This window comes from Halichoeres trimaculatus, unplaced genomic scaffold (assembly GCF_033239565.1).
Source record: "Halichoeres trimaculatus isolate MK-OKI-2021-1 unplaced genomic scaffold, fHalTri1.1 fHalTri1_scaffold_6, whole genome shotgun sequence".
In the NCBI taxonomy this organism is placed as follows: domain Eukaryota; kingdom Metazoa; phylum Chordata; class Actinopteri; order Labriformes; family Labridae; genus Halichoeres; species Halichoeres trimaculatus.
Genome location: NW_027437184.1, coordinates 34,132,382 through 34,149,025, shown reverse-complemented (window position 1 = coordinate 34,149,025; position 16,644 = coordinate 34,132,382). Strand labels below are relative to the sequence as shown.

Here is a 16,644-nt window from a genome sequence, read left to right as displayed (position 1 = left end):
TGGAGGAAGTTGTTGGTCTGGTTTTTAGGGGACAGGCTGGATGTTTGTAGCTTCAGGTCTCACCTCTCAGTTCCAGGGTGGAATTCAGACAGTAGAGAGGGTCTTCTTCGACCCTGAGGGTCCTGCATGTGAGTCCGATAGTCTGGGACGGTGAAATCCTGAAGAAGAGAGTAAACAACATGATGAAGTGCTCTGAACGAGGTGTGACAGCAGGAAACACATGCAGCATTTATTCCTTCCCATCAGATCTATTTCTGCTCAGAATATGGAAGTTAACGACTTATTTAAGTTCTGAGTCATTAGTAAAACACTGCTCCAACACACTGTTCCTTTTTTATTTATCAGGGTGATATTTAAAGTTATAAGCTTGTTTTAAAACAAACCATGTGACTACAGGAGACACTCAGCTGGGAGCTGCAGCAGAGCTCTGAGCTCTTCTTTGAGGGGTGAACATCAGTGGGTTAAGAAGGTTCAGAACTCGGGTTCAGGTAAAACAGATGGGCAATGATTTTGAATATTTATAGCCATTAATGTTAGACGAATCATATAGTTCATGTGACGATGGCTTTGTCCTGTTTGCGGCAGGAAGCACTTATAGCAACCATCCTGTTAGTGCCAGATGACGGAGCTGTGACATCTCACTTTAACAAAAAAGCAGCTCAAGCAGGACAGGAAGTCATGCACAGAAACCACCTAAAAACACCCACTGACTTTCAAAATGAAACAAACCTGGAGCGTAGCTGACCTAGTGGTTTGAGTCATGCTCCATGAGGTTCACCCTCACCCAGCCCATGGCCTCTTTTCTGCATGTCACCCCCCACTCTCACCCTGTTGCCTGCTCTAGCCACTTTCCTCTCTACCCAGGGATGGGTACCTTTCACATAAAAAATGATACGGTACCCATGCCCAGTACCTGGCAATCGATACCGGTACTCAACGGTACCAATTTTCAATACTTTTTGTGCTCATTTGGTGAAAAAATATCAATTTGTTTAATAGTATATTTTTTGTGTTATATTTTTTTTATTTTTGTTTTTCAATTTGACATATATATTCTTTACTGTATAACCTTGTAATGCTGTCCAGCATGGAAAATCGCCTACTCTTCCACTCCCTCATAGTCACAAAGATGCATTTAGGTACCTAAACATGGTACCTTTTGATTTTTCGTGAATCAGTACCCGGCACTATTGACAAAATTTAGTGGGTACCTATAAAAGAACCTAATTCAGTACCCATCCCTAACTCTACCATCCATTTAAAAGCAAGTAACTTAAAAAAAATAAAATAAAATAAACTGCATCCAAACCAGAACATATTAAACTTGACTACAACAACAAACCAACATAAGGAGTGGATCTTTGAAATTTTCAAATAGTTACATGCAACTATCAAATTACGCTTACCCAAAAGGAACAATCAGTCTTAATGAACTATGGAACTGCCCGTTTGTTTGGCCGTAGCATTTGCTGCATGCAAAACTGTCACAGTTTAACCAATTAACCAATTACACCGTGAAAGCAAGACACATGCAGAACGCCATTTGTCCGGGAAAATTTCAAGAAAACTCCTGTCCAATGAATTCAAACTAGGCACGTGTGCTCTGGATAAACACAACGAACAGTAACGGTATCACTAAGACAAGAGCGAGAAAAGAAAAATGAGTCTCCTTAATCTTATTTTGCTGTCTATCTCACCATTTTTTTCCAAAGTATTCATTTGAGCCCTAAATATCTCTTTTCTTTGCATATTTTATCTTAAAGGGGACATATCATGCTTGTTTCTCCTTTTCACTATGCCAGACTAGGATGCCTGTAGAGCATTTCTGCCCTCAGTACAAGTCATTTAGTTCCTTCATTGCCCCACAATAGCGTTCTCAATATCCTCAGTTTAGGCCATTCTGAAGATCTCATTGAAATGCTCCGTTTCCAGAATGACCTCCAGTAACCTCGCAACGTCACAGCCCTTTGTGCTCTGATTGGTCAGTTCTATCAGAGGGGCGGAGGGGGTAGAGCCAGGGGGCGGTTTTTGCAGCATGGCAGTATTTACAAAATCGCCATATTGGATGGGGCAGACCGAGCGAGTTTGCTGTTTGCCAAAACTTCACCGTAAGGCATTGATAGCACTAATAAAATGGCAGAGTGTAGGATAAGTCCTTTTGTATTGAACCCCGAGTCAGTGTGGTGAGTCAAACCCGTACTGTAACATATATAGTTTATACGTGGAAATATAGGCAGACTTCACCAATAAACTATTTCTATAACAGGGCTCCATCCTGCTCCTTCACTTTTCTCTGTCTGTTTTATCCATCATGCTGAAAGTGTAGTCTAAAGATGGCCTCTACCGTCAGTTCGTCACTATGTTATTACCGCAGCATTATTGTGGTCCAGGTTCAGAGTGCATGTCAGAACAAGCATGCAAATATCACAGTCTCACAAGTATTACGACGTCTGCTAAAACTACAGTGTTTTAATTGCTAATTCACCATGTAAAGCCGAGCTGCTCAGCAGAGCAGAGTCCCTGCATCCAGCACTCAGTCAGTCGGCTCTTGGTGGGTGTATCCCTCAGTGGCGGTTGTGTGACTAACTGACATCACAGAGGAGGAGCTGCTTTATCAGATTACTCCAATAAAAAGAAAGGATCCTCGTGTCGTCACGATGTTTGAAATCTCGCCGCCAAATGGCAATGACCTATTTTCAGAGGCATCAAATCTTGTTCTAGGATATCAGAAAAAATGCAATATCTCATTTTTGGAAAATTCAGGGGGTGAAAGATCTTGTTTTAAAATGTATTATATTACATGTAAGTATTAAATCAGGGATCAGCATGATATGTCTCCTTTAATAGTTTAACCACTCTAGAAAAGTACCATCCACACATGGTACAGCATCAGGATCCTCATGTTTCCTTAGAAGGACTTGAAAACAGTCAACTTGGAAAAAAGACCTAACATTTTGCTATCTGGACCCTCTGAGGAGGATGTAAGAGCAGAGACTTCACAGATGCAGCAGCAGACCGTCCACATCCCTCTGATGCAGCACACACACACACACACACACGTCATTCATGATCAATGTGTCTGTGGACGCTGACGGCTTCATTCATGCTGAACTTCAACCGTCACACTGTGTGTTTGGGTGCTGTTAAAAGCTGTCTGAGGACCATCCTGGAGGCCCACAGGCTGCAATTATTGACCATTTAATTGCAATACCCCCCCTTAGTCTGAGCCCAGCCAGGAATCCCCCCCCATGACACCGACAGCATCATTTCCTGTAACTGTACTCCATCTAATAAAGGCTGAATGCCGTGATGAAGACAGAAAGTGCAGCTCTGAGTATGAGACAAAGACACGTCGTCAGCATTGGGATGTTAATTGATGAAAATTAAAAACTAATTAACTGTGCTCACCCCGCTCTGTTTGGATAGAAAAGTTCACACATTTCCCAGCAGGGATGGAGGCGAGCGACGGGATTCCCATGTTGTTTATAAAATGAGCAGATGATGTGATCCAAGAAAACTGATTTCATAACAGAGTGAAACCAGGGACGGCCAAGACCAGAGGAAACTCCTTCATCACCGAGTTGGTCACTGTGACCAGCAGCCGCACACGTTTCTATAGAGTCTAACAAATTAAGCTGATGTTAAATGTTTTCCATTTTTATCCTGGAAAGCTTGAGTCCCCTGACTAAAACTGTGTAAAGAGCACAGAGACATTATCAGCACAGCGTGACCTCCAAACAAACCTGAACAAGCAGAATGCAGTTACAGGAAACATTTCTCAACTCCAGCGTTTTCCCTTTTTTTCACATTTAAGCAACTAATCCAGATGTCCAGAGATGGACCCCGGACGCTTTCTTTGAAAGAAAGTTTCTTAGAAAAATGGCGTCCAAAATGGCTGACAAACACTACTCAACATTCACACCAGTGAATTAAAAAAAGTGAGGTGAAACTTTAACTCCTTCAGCTTATAGAGCTGAATGTCTGATAATTACTGAGATGAAGCTTTGTGATCATTTGTTCTTCTTAATCATTTAATACACCGACCTGTAGGCCTGTCAGGATAACAAATTTTACTAGACGATAATTTTCCAAAATATTATTGCAGATAAACGATATTATTGTCAATATTATTTTGATTTTTTTCCATTTTTTCATTGATGTAATTATGATAAATGGGATAATAAAGTGAGTACACCATATCAAAAGCAAGAAACTTAAATTTCTTAAGAGTATTTAACTGTAATTAAAAGGTCAGGATCTTTTAAATAAAATTAATTAAACAAAAAATATAATAAATTTAACAAACAAGAAAGAGAAAAAAATACAATGAAAATGAAATGGACTCTCTTTTAGAAAAAAATACACGTCAGTGAAAATAATTAATACTAATCAAAAACAATAAAACATAGACCCTGTCTCTAAAGAAAAAACAAAACTCCCCAAAAAAAAACCAACAACAAAAACTATAGCCTAAATAAAAGGGAGTTTATACAGTTCCTGAATTGTTTGTAACATGTACTTTGTGATCCCAGTCAATCCGTACTGTCTGTCAAACATTTGAAACATTTCTGGCTTTCAACCATATTGAAGGGCTGCATTTCTTTGGCAATGTAGCTGTCTTTGAGCGCCCACCATTTGGCGCTTTTATTTCCATTTACTTTGCAGACAAAAAGCCTCAGTAAGAGCGGATTGTCAAAGAACAAGGCTCCACTGCACCTCCCCTTCTTCTTCTTCGTCGCCACTATTTTCAAACAAATGCGACATATCAGCTCGTTGGTGTTCATGAGCTCACACTTTGTTCATTCTGATAAAAAACTAAATATTCCCACACTGGGACTGTGGCAGGCGGCTTAAGAACCGTATCTTTCGTGCCATCACTCATATTAGCGTGTGTTTCCTCCTTACCCCTTAGGACGCTCACTTCAGCTCTCTCCGTGTGTACGCGCGAGCAGCCCCGTCTTCACCCAAAAGAACACATTTTTGACAGATGCTCACTCCGCTATGAATCCACTGAATCCACTATAGAACCTATGCACCCCGATGTTAGGAAAGATAGACGTAGTGAGCCATCTTCTCATTCAGTCTCTTTGGTTGAAAGAGAGGAGGAAAACAAACATGCATGCACGTGTCAGTTTATCGAGGCTGGCAAACTTACCGAGGACGTTTTTATTTATCGTTCGGTTAATTGATTTATTTATTATCGTGACAGGCCTACCAACATGTGAGCATGCCTCTTTGTGTCAAATAGCCCAAACATGTTTTCATCATCACAAACTGTTCGCTGAAGCTACAGAACATCAGTTTGCTTTTTACTTACAGGTTTTTTAACAACAAACACCGTCCCTCACAATGACTCTGGGTTTGTTGTTCGAAGCTACCACACTTTGAGAGTGAAGTGAAGTGAAGTGATTTCATGTTTGAACACTGACTCCAGTAATTTCACCAGCAGAAGTTGGGCTCTCTGCATGGACAGGTCCAAGTGTGAACGCACATTTATCCCACAGCACATTTTAGGTTAACTGTGTGTGTGCTTGTGTCCTACTTCCACCACCCTGCTAGCTGCTGCTCAGGATCGATGGCTCCACAGAAACTGGTGATCTTCCTTTTAATGTGTGGTTTCAGTGAAGCTGTAAGCTTATCAAACTGGACCATTGACAGACCTTGTATGCAGAGCTGGGTGGACCCAGTATTTTTTTATCTTTTACAAAAAGTGTCAGGTTGCAGATTTTCACTAAGAGTAGGAAATTAATCACACAAGACTCTAAGTGAAATGTTTCAGTACGTAAAGTTTTTGAACAGATCACAGACTCAAAAAGTACATGTGGGGAAATAAAAGAAACAGACGCAGAGCACAAAGACCATGGTGGACATTTGACATGTGTTCTGTTATTTCTGCTGAAACATCCTCAAAAGTCCTGCCACCAGGCTGGCCACACGCCAGACGATTCACAGCAGATTCAGGGCCTCTCTGAGTCACTGTGAGGGCGTGGCCTGATGCAAGGCAGGTAAATGGTAATTTATCCCAAAAATCCTCAAGTGTGTGAAGTCAATACGACCATTTTACCCAGTCCACCGCTTCAGAGCCTCTCTGACCAAGAATCATTAACGTTAAACATGTTTAATATTTGACTGCCCATGAAAATAATATCTGTAATAACCAAGTGGAAACCTCTGGTCTATACATATGAGACAAAATATGAGAAATGCTAAATCTGCTGTTTTTTGAGCGTCCCCTTGAGGCTGGCTGAGTCACATACACACCAAGCAAAAAAAACATTTTCACATCAGAAATAAACAAATTTACAGCCTGGTTCAAAAAACGTCTTCTGTCTGAATCACTAATGTCACTATCAGCACACACTGTACGGGGCGTGAATGTTTTTCTAACTCTGCAGTTTAAAAGATAGTAGGATCGTGAGTTTTGTGCAATCAGAGGCTCAGCTCATGGACTGACGGTGCCTCATATCTGTTAGTGGAGACTCAAAGCCTGCGTCACTTCCAGTATGGCTGCAACAGCTGATATGCTTCAAAAATCTGTTTCAGAAACAGAGGAGTGATGTCAGAGAGACTATGTCCATTAATTTTGTCTACAGTAAAAACCAATGAGAAGAGAAGACTGGAAAGTGTCAGTAGCCACGTATACATGGACCCAAATATTTCGCTTGCATTCAGTTTATTTGGTCAAATGGAAAGAATTCAACCTTTGTATACACCTCATTCCAAAAGAAAAGTGCCAATCTGAATGGACATTTAATCAGTTTCACAGGGGTGGAATATTCCTTTCCCCAAACCAACTGAGGTATCATATATCCACTCAAACGTAAAGTCAGGGTACGTTCTTTCAGCGCATGCTCAGATATGACGTAAGACGCAACTAGAGACGTTCCTCAACTTTAAAAATGGCGGCGAGCCGTCAGCACTGGAGGAAAGTTTGCTTTTGATCCAAACTTTAAAAGAAATGAACATAATTTCAAGACTGGACGGACGACAATCTCGCAATACGATTATTGCAATACCGTGATAAACAAACTGTTGTCCTCCATCTTTGATAAATGTTGTGATGTTTACGTTTTTCTGCACATGCCTCATTGACTATTCTGTTTGATTATAGCGGTGCATGTAGACCAGAGATTGGAATATTCCTTTCCATGTATACTATTGTTTTCAGAAAAGTCATTCAGAAAGATTCCATTCCGAAAGACAAAAAACTCCTCATGTAACCGTGGCTAGTGACTGTATGTTACAGCTCATGAGCACGAAAGGGAATGCACACAAAACTAGGGATGGGTACCTCTCACACCTGAAACATTACAGTACCGATGCACGGTACCTGGCAAACAGGATCAGTACTCAGCGGTTTAAATTTTTTTCACTTTTGTTCCTGTTCATGTGGTAAGTATTTGTTTTCTGAAGTGTCTTAATGTGTGTGTGTGATAAATTAATCTAAGAATCTTCTGGTGTTTAGCTGGGATTAGCTAATCAAACTTTAATCTTCTGTTAACGTTGTAATTAAGATCTTTTCTACAAAACTCTTCATCTGAGCAATCATGAGTTGATTTTTGAAGAAGATTTTCAGATACAACCCATGAAGTCAAGCCTGATTTTACTTTTTATCAAATATCTGTAAACATCCTACGCCTTAAAACAAAAGCTAAACCCTCACACCTGTACCTGCGTCTGACTGCTGCTGTATCTCTAAGTCAAACACTGATTGGAGGACGAACTCTTCCACAGCTTTAGATTTGAGGCTCAGTGTCAGTTAGTGTTTCCTCTGACATCATCAACTTGCGCCGTAAGACGCTGCTCACAACAACACGCAGCAAGAAGCGGTTACCTGTTGGTGGCGTGCGCCGGTGAAGGTGTACTGGACAGAATGAGGCGGGTACCGGCTCTGCTCGCTGCTGAAGCTCCCCTGGCTGGGGGGGTAGCCCGAGCTACTGGACATGGTGGCTCAGAGCTAGCGGGCTGCTGCTGCTTCACAGATCACAGCTAGACCATGTTCAGAGACACAAACCACCTGAAGGAGGACACAAAGGAAGACAGAGGTTATTCCTGCCTTTACAACAAACTCATTAAAAGTCATCAACCAGGAATTAAACAGCTGGTACTGATTATTCATCATCTGCCAACATATCTGAATTTCATAAAGTACAACTTTCATACAGATACATCAAACCTCAATCTAAAAAACAGTTTCAGTCGAGATGAATCTTAAAGAAACCGTGCTGTGTTTTAGAGTAAAGAACACTCTTTTCTACAGAAGCGTATTTCACTTGAAGAAAGAAAACAACTCAAGTTTTTCAGAGTAATTTATTCTTTGGTTTGTTTTTTGTGGGAATTAATTTTGTTTTTCTGATTAATATCTTTTTTATTGGTTTGTTTTTTGTTATAATTATTATATTGGTTAGTTTTTTTGTTATAATTATTTCTGTTTTTATTATTATTATTTTTTATGGTAATTAATTTTGTTTTTCTGATTAATATCTTTTTTATTGGTTTGTTTTTTGTAATAATTATTTCTGTTTTTATGAGTACTAATTTTTGTTTTCAGATTACTTTTTTCCTGTTTTGGGGAGTAATTTTTTCCTGAAGTATCGAGATACTTAGAAATCCAGTGAGAACCTCCAACCTGCAGACGACTCCTGTGGATGTGTGGTGGCTCCTGTGTCCCACATGGATCAGAGATCCTGTTCGGTACACATATATGCCTTATCTTTAACTTTCTACCGGTCCGTACCGGGTCAGTAAAGGTAAGGTATTAGCCACAAACTGGGTATGATATCCTTGTTATGTTTTTGACTTTATCCTTATATTTTATATAAATTACCACGAAAAACAGCAGGTTGGAGGTTCTTGCAGGATTTCTAAGTATCTCGATACTTCAGGAAAAAATTACTCCGAAAAACAGGAAAAAAATAATCTGAAAACACAAAAAAATTACTCCGAAAAACAGGAAAAAAATAATCTGAAAACACAAAAAAATTACTCCGAAAAACAGGAAAAAAATAATCTGAAAACACAAAAAAATTACTCATTAAAACAGAAATAATTACAAAAAAAAAAACAAACCAATAAAAAAAATTAATCAGAAAAATAAAATTCATTACCACCGAAAAAAAATTCTCACAAAAAACCAGAAATAAACCTGAGTTGTTGTTTTTTTTCTTCAAGTGAACGCAATACGCTTCCGTACTCCCGAATATAAATATAAAACTTTTTTTAAATGTCTATTAGAAACAAAACAGTTGTGTCATCATTCAGAGTGACGTTTCTAATGCCCTTCAGCAGCCAGACCTACAAAGCTGCCTTAGGTGTCTGCAGAAAGTATTCAGGTTTTTGTTCTCGGCTTCACGAGCACCAGTACTGGACTGGTTCTTTTGTAGGTGTTCCAAAACTTTTTTCCTAGCCCTACATGCACAAAAGTACCATATACACACTGCGCCACAAAATTAGAGCCCGTAGAGACCAGAAGATAAATCTGTCTCCCTCCTCTCCTCTCAGTTTTTCAGTGAGACATTAATGTATCATGTGTTGTTCAGAGCTGTGAATGAGGAGTTAGCGGTGTGTGCTAGCTGTGATGGAGGGCGGAGCACAAAGACACACAGAGAAGTTTGAACCACAACTTCAGCAGGAAAACAACAAATGAAGTCAGACACTCCTCCACGTTTGTGGGGAGACAGACGTGCTCATGAGCTCGTCAGAGCGTAACTGGTGTGAACAATTTTGAAAGTATATTCATTTCTTTTTTTAATTTGACTGTTTCTTTTTGACTGCAGTGGTGTTCTCTCTTTCTCTGTGAAGCAGCGCCATGCTGATCGACCATCATTCCTTGCTTTCTCTAACCCCCTGTGTCTTTCTCTCAGCTGCTGCAGCCCCTGGTTAAAACTACTGTCGATAAGTAACTTTTGGATTCTACTAAACATGAGAAAGCTCAGATATCTGCTGCTTGCACCCTGTTTTGACAGCACTTGAGACAGGAAGCCTAAATTTTGCAAACAAACTGATAGATGAGTTTATGCGTTGATGTCTGTTTAAAGTTTTCTAGAAAAAAATTATAAGATTAGAAATGGTCCCCAGGGGCTGATGGGTTGTGTGATACTAATTGTGTTGTGCATATCTTCCTCCCCACATGTTAATTACCATGACACTAAAAACACCAGTTACACCACTTCAACCACAAACAGAAATGGGACGCTCCTGACACCTGAGATCTTACAGATTCTGTAAGCGTTAGCATCATTTGTCGCAGCAAACAACCAATCACAAGCACAATGCAGACGTTAGAGAAAACGCTCACATAGAGGGCAGATGAGAGAAATGGCAAAGGGTGTTTGAGCATTTGAGCATAAGATCACTCACTAACGCACAGTAGATGTTTTGTTGCTCTGATTTTTCTGGAGCGTACGATGGCGTCAGACCTTTTCTTTAAGCTGGAACAGGATCATGTCACAGAGACTTAGCGAGCAAATAAAAGTGAAATAAGAACAAAAAGTTGAATCATTGGTTTACCTTTATATCTAAAGATAAATAATTCTGTAGTGCTGTGCTACAGGCTGATTTTAGTAATGCATAATAAATGTCCTTTGTTCATGTCTGTGTGGATAATGGTCAGTGTTTTGTCTCCTAACACCCTCGTCCAGCTTCCTTTTAAAATCCACTCACTGAGCGACAGGATCAAGCAAACTGATTGGTCCGTTGGCGTCATTTTTACACAGGTTGAGCTCCTGTCCCGGGCGTGACCTGTGGCGGGGCAGCTGAGGTTTGCAGCATAAGCTTTCATGATGATGTCAGTTGGTAGGAAGTCATTAGAAATCCAATCGTTGTTCAGTTTATGTCTCAGAGAAGATAAACTGAGAGGGAGATAGAAGCAGAAACAAGACCAGGTGAAACATACTGGTCTTTCCTTTTCAGGAGTCACATGTCGTAAATCATGGTGACACTCAACGTTTCAGTCAAACAAAGTTAGAGAGCAAACCTCTTCCTCATCTCTGGGCTGGACTGTTACAGCGTTCAACCAATGTCTGGTGTCACAGTAAAGATTTGACGCTGTTTTGGTTTCATTATCTCACGCTGGTTTCTGTAGCATGAGCATGAGAGTCACTGTGATGCCAAACGGTGCTGTGGTGCATTCAGGGCCTGGTTATTGCCAAATGTGATGTGGGTGTGTTGCTAATGTTAGTCATGTCTCAGAGCATTCAGTGAGTGAGGGAACCATGAAGTTCATCGTCTTCTTTCTGTGGTTGAAGGAGGGGATGTGAACGAATGTTTCTAACAACTTCTAAAGACGTTATTCTCATCATGTTGTTTGGAGAAAAATGTAATAACCTCCTGACTACCAGCAGTTCAAATTTGTCCTCTGTGGAGGACATTTCTAAACCTGAATATCTTCCACTTACTTCACACTACTGAATAAACTCCTCATGCCATCTATAGAGGACATTTGGTTTTTTTACTGATATTAAATGTTAAAGGGCGGGGCTTTGGTACCTTTCTCTTTTTCATTAAGGAAAATGACGACCATCAGTGCAAGTGCATTTTATGGGAAGAGGAAAAGGAAGTGTATAAAACACATTGAAACATTGTATGAATAATTTTTACTGTATTTTAGCATTGTAATTAAGTGTTTTTAAAAATTGTCCTCTGTAGTGGACGTTAGTAGTTATTTACTTCATTTTGTTCTGTTTTTTCAAATGGCAAGAAAAGGGGGAAAGGGGCTCATTCTCAGAAGCAGAGAGAATTTTACTGCAGTTGTTGATAGTAACTCAGATATTGAGTTGTCTGATGAAGAAGATGAAGATGCAGAGGCAGAGGAAGATGATTCAGAAAGCTCTGAGGATGAAACTCAGGCAGGGCAAGCAGATGTCACATGACAGAACGGTCCACATCTAAGTCCAGTTGGTGTCAACTGTGAAGCAAGAATCCAACGTACACCTTCAGTTTGTTTTGTAAAAAAGGTCCAAGAAAGACAGAAGGTTTGTCCAGGTGTCAAGGCCCCTTACGATTGCTGAGTACAACACCAACATGCCATCCATCTTCCAGAAATGGAGACAAAAACATATGCAGCAAGATGTCGCAGATCCGGCTTCAAGGGCAAAACATATTTAATGTTCACAAAGTGCAAAGTTTTCCTTTGTGTTTCCAAGAAGAGGAACTGCTTTTTGAAGTATTAAACCAAAAAAGCAAAACAAAAAGGAAAATGAACAGTTAAACTCGCTCTTACATCCACTTTTTGCTATTTTCTTTGGCACTAAATGATTGCCATCAAGGTTCAGTTTCACATGTTCGGCGTTCCGATGTCCTCTGCAGATGATGTCTGAAAAATAAAAACTTTTTTTTCTCCAAAAAAATGTATTAAGTATTCTAATAACTTCACAAAGATTGGGGGAATCTTAAAAATTTTGTGATTGGACAATATTTTTTTTTCTTGGTAGTCAGGAGGATAAACAAGCGTGCATCCATTCACATTTAAAACAGTACAGTACCAATGCCTGGTACCTGGCAATTGATATTGGTACTCAACTGTACCAATTTTTATTACGTTTTTTTGTGTTTATGTGGTAAAAAGTATCAACCCGCTTAATGACAAATCATATTTTTTCAAATTAACATTTTTATTCGTTAATATATAACCTTGCAATGTTGTGTTAATGTCCAGCATTGAAAATCTCCTACTCTTCCACTCCCTCACAGTCACAAGGATGTGTTTAGGTACCTAAACATGGTACCTTTTGATTTTACATGAATCCGTACCCTTTTGACAGAAACCAGGTGATACTTATGACAGAATTTGGTAGGTGCCTACAAAAGTACGTAATTCTGTACCCATTCCTAGTATCCATACAGATTAAAAAATAAGGCATTATTCATAATCTATGAAATCTTTTATTACTCCTTGTACACCTTATTTTCTAAGACGCAATCAACTAGCCAATGACTAAAAAGTCAACAGCTTTTCTGCAAAATCAAGCCACAAGAATTATAACGAGGATAACGAGGTTTGTTACACGCACCCGAACATTTCTTAATTCTCGTGTTGCGAAATTCAAGGTAATTTTTTTTATTTCATAATCACTCAAATAAATTGACGGGATAAAATCAAACTCACTTCAATAACCTTTAAAAAACAAAAGATATTTTCAGTTCAGGAGACTGTGTGATTTGAAAGGTGTGTGAAACTGTACTGTACAAAAAGCTCAACAGGTTATACAGGGAGATGCTAGTATAAATCGAACAAACTACAATTCACTTTTAATTTTGGAAAGAAAGTTTGGGGGTGTTTGTGAACATTGAAAGTGTTACTGATTTATCTGTGGTTTCTTTCGTTAAAACACCCTGGGCTCTGGTAGCGTAATGCGATGTGTTTGTTTCTGCTCGTGCTTTTTCAGTCACAGCTTCATACACGTTTGTTTAAAACCTTTGAGATGTGAGAATCATTGGATCAATAAATAAATTTACAACTATTCATGATCAGATGTGCTCATTTCAAACTTTGAGTCATGTATACTCTACAGTAAGTTGTGTAAACTTTAATGTCTAATAGAAACAACTTAAATTTCACAAAATGAATGTTTTCACGCATCCTAAATTTCCCCGACTTTTTATATCTTCTGTCATATCATTGTGTACTGTCAGTGCTTCAACTTCTTACTCATTCCTTCAGAATAATCTACTGCCCTAAGCTAATCTAATCTAATCTGATCTCATAGTGACAGAACAATCTTACAGTGGTAGCAAAAGTGTTAGATGGAGAGAAAGAAGCTGGTTTATTTCAGGAGCTTAATATCTTGTTAGCCCGGATCAGTGAAGTAATGTAGAAAGACCAGAGCCAGGAAGCAACGTGACGCTTTATGATGAATGTCTGTTATCTAACCAGAGAGAGCATGATGATACTAATAATCAGACTGGATGGAAAATATGTTTACTGAACTTTTTAAGCAGCAAAAATGCACTGCCAGACAAACACAGGAAACTTCTCCACATGTTAAAAAAACACTGAGGAGCTCTGTCTCATTTTTAATCAAAGTCTGTAAGATTTACAGCCTGACCTGCGTGCCAGGGTGTTAAAATGTTAACTTTGTGCTTGGAAAAGCTACAACAACTGCCACCACCAGGTCGGGAAGCTCTTACATTGTTCGGTTTCAGACTGCAGCCCACAGTTTGGTGCCAACTTTACACTCCCCAAAATTGTGAGTTCATTTTCATCATTTTTATAGGTTTTCTTTTAACAGAGTGGGGAATAAAAATAAAAAAAAATCTACTATCATGCTGCTGGTGGTGGAGTTGTGTTGTTTAGTGAGATAAGTAGGTTACTGGATGAAATAGAATTAAGAGATGGAGCCACAAGCTTCATGTTAAAGGTGAAGGCCAGATATTCATCAGTGCACCTGGCATCAGTTAGCGAGGGGAAAACCTGAGGTTGTACTGTTTCTGCAACTCTTCTTGTTATTTCTGATACCCCAATACCTCGCTATCCTAACTTCTGTGATAAATTGGTTGTATCTGGTGCAGAATATGGATATTTATAGAGCTGAAACGATTCCTCGAATGATTCGAGGTACTCGATTATTGTACTCGATTAATTTTCTCCGCCTCGAGGAATCGTTTAATTTTAAAAAAGATCAAAGAGTGGTATTTCAAATAGAGCTGACGCCATATTGAGAGTTTTTAGACCCCTCAAGCTACCTCTTATACAAAATAGCAACAAGCAACAAATCTAGCTTCTTTTCTGGAGTCTGGACTAATGGACTAATGGGTCATTCTCCGAAACGGGTGCCATTTGGGTCCGCAGCATTTGATGAGATGTACAAGGCACAAAAAATGTGTCAAAGTGTGTTTACAGATTTTGGAGCTACCAAAGCAAGTGCTCTTATTGACATGCTGTTTTAGAAAATTATATTTCTTAAAGAGAAAAATTTTCATTTGAAAAATAACTGCTCTTTACCTAAGCAAAAATGTATTCTATCCGATTACACGATTAATCGATGGGATTTTCAGTAGAATACTCGAATACTAAAATATTCGATAGCTGCAGCCCTAGATATTTACCATTGAAAAAAGAACCAGACACACACAGATTGTCCTTCTGATTTGACTTGATGCTCTATGACTTGTTGCTGTGGAGCTACTGATGTTAATCCTCATGTTATCATCATCATCATGACCTATATGTAAAGTATTGCATTGTAAACTACCCATTAAGCTTATTTACATCCCCCTGGTGATTTTTTTTGTAAGTTGGATGTTTTTTCTGGTTGGATTGTGACTGCTACATTAAAACACAGTGGAATGACCACCAAGAGAAAATGTAGTATCCCTTCACCCTGACTGTACTAAATCCCTGATCCTTCTACGGTAAACATTAAGGAGACATTAACCACAAGCATTGACAGTTACATTATTTCTAAACGATCTCCTTTTCAGATTGAATCCACATTTTTAAGTAAGAGAAGTGTGTGTGAAGCTGCTTTGGCTAAGGGTGTTCCCTTTCCTTTCATTTCCTTTTCCAGCATCCCAACTCCCAACGTGATTCCAGGCATCTGGACAATGGAAGCATGCAGCCTGGAGTTGAGAATTGTACTAACTTTTTGGTAGCGTTCATTTACCGGGCATATGCAGCTATTTCTTTTGTAATTTCTGTGCAAATCCAGCAGCCACTGTGAACCCCATGGCCCCTCACAGCCTTTTAGAGAGAAATGCTGCTGCTGTGTGTTGTTATTGTTATTCTAAAACATCATACTGTCATATAGACGCAATTGGATTTGTAGCTTATCTTGGGGGATGGGACTATTTCCACAACCCATTGCTTTAAAGGAAATGCATTCAAAATATGCAGAGTAGCACGGGTCGTCTACACACACTGTGCTGTTTCATCACTTCGTCGCGATAAGACAATGTTAAAGATGTTGTTGTTGTCGCTAGCTTGTAGCTAAATTTCACCTTTCAATTCTCAACCACGTCGCCATCTTGAAGGCTGATTTTCAGCGTACACCGGGGCGCTGAAATAGCGTGATAATTACATATGTTGCTCTGATGCATTTGAGTGTTTTGTACTCACCTCATGTCTGGAAAATAAACCCACGGCAGAGAAAGGTTTCCCCGGGCTGATATAGGTGTGAAATGCTGATTGTAAATCCGCGGGTCGCGAGCTGTGGACGACCAGGCAGACCGAAGGCTGCGCCGCATTTGTCGGACGATGTCCTGGAAGGGCGAAAAAAATATATTCGCCTGGTGATCTCTAACAGGCGCTTGAGTTATCCAAGATTTATTTTTTCATTCACGTAATACTATGTATGAGTGTTTCATACGGTAAAATCGTGGACAATTTCTTCTTTTATACAGTTCAATAAAATTTCCGTGTGTGAGTTTTATGTCCCTGCAAGGAAAAGGGAGTGTTACATCTTAAATCTTCCCCTCTAGCACTGTAATGTTCCTGGTGCGTGTAATTTCCCCCCTTTAAACCCTACTAGTGTCGCTTGATTAAAAAAAAAACTCTTAACTACACTGTCTACTTTTGTACTCAGTCAAAGTGAAAATGAATGTATTTGCATTTGCTTTATTGCCCTTCGTTGATTTTCTGACTTATCGAATTAAACTGGGTAGCTATGGGAACTGAGAGGGATCAAAGTATTTTATTTCAGGCAATAT

The 16,644-nt window shown here is 39.4% G+C and overlaps 1 protein-coding gene across 5 annotated transcripts in view; it reads right to left on the bottom strand.

The window, feature by feature from the left end:
- ncor1 (nuclear receptor corepressor 1) overlaps window positions 1-16,401 on the bottom strand; it is a 101,528-nt gene extending 85,127 nt beyond the window's left edge. For 4 of the 5 annotated variants that reach the window (XM_074673115.1, XM_074673119.1, XM_074673120.1 and 1 more), the window contains exons 1-3: window positions 16,055-16,400; window positions 7,835-8,017; window positions 64-158 (exon numbers count right to left, since the gene is read on the bottom strand). In XM_074673115.1, the coding sequence (XP_074529216.1) occupies window positions 64-158; window positions 7,835-7,945 (206 nt within the window). In that variant the 5' untranslated portion in view covers window positions 7,946-8,017; window positions 16,055-16,400. Of the gene's footprint in view, window positions 1-63; window positions 159-7,834; window positions 8,018-16,054 lie in introns of all 5 variants that reach the window. The other variant, XM_074673118.1, reaches the window with a different exon arrangement.
- Between the last annotated feature and the right edge of the window lie 243 nt (window positions 16,402-16,644).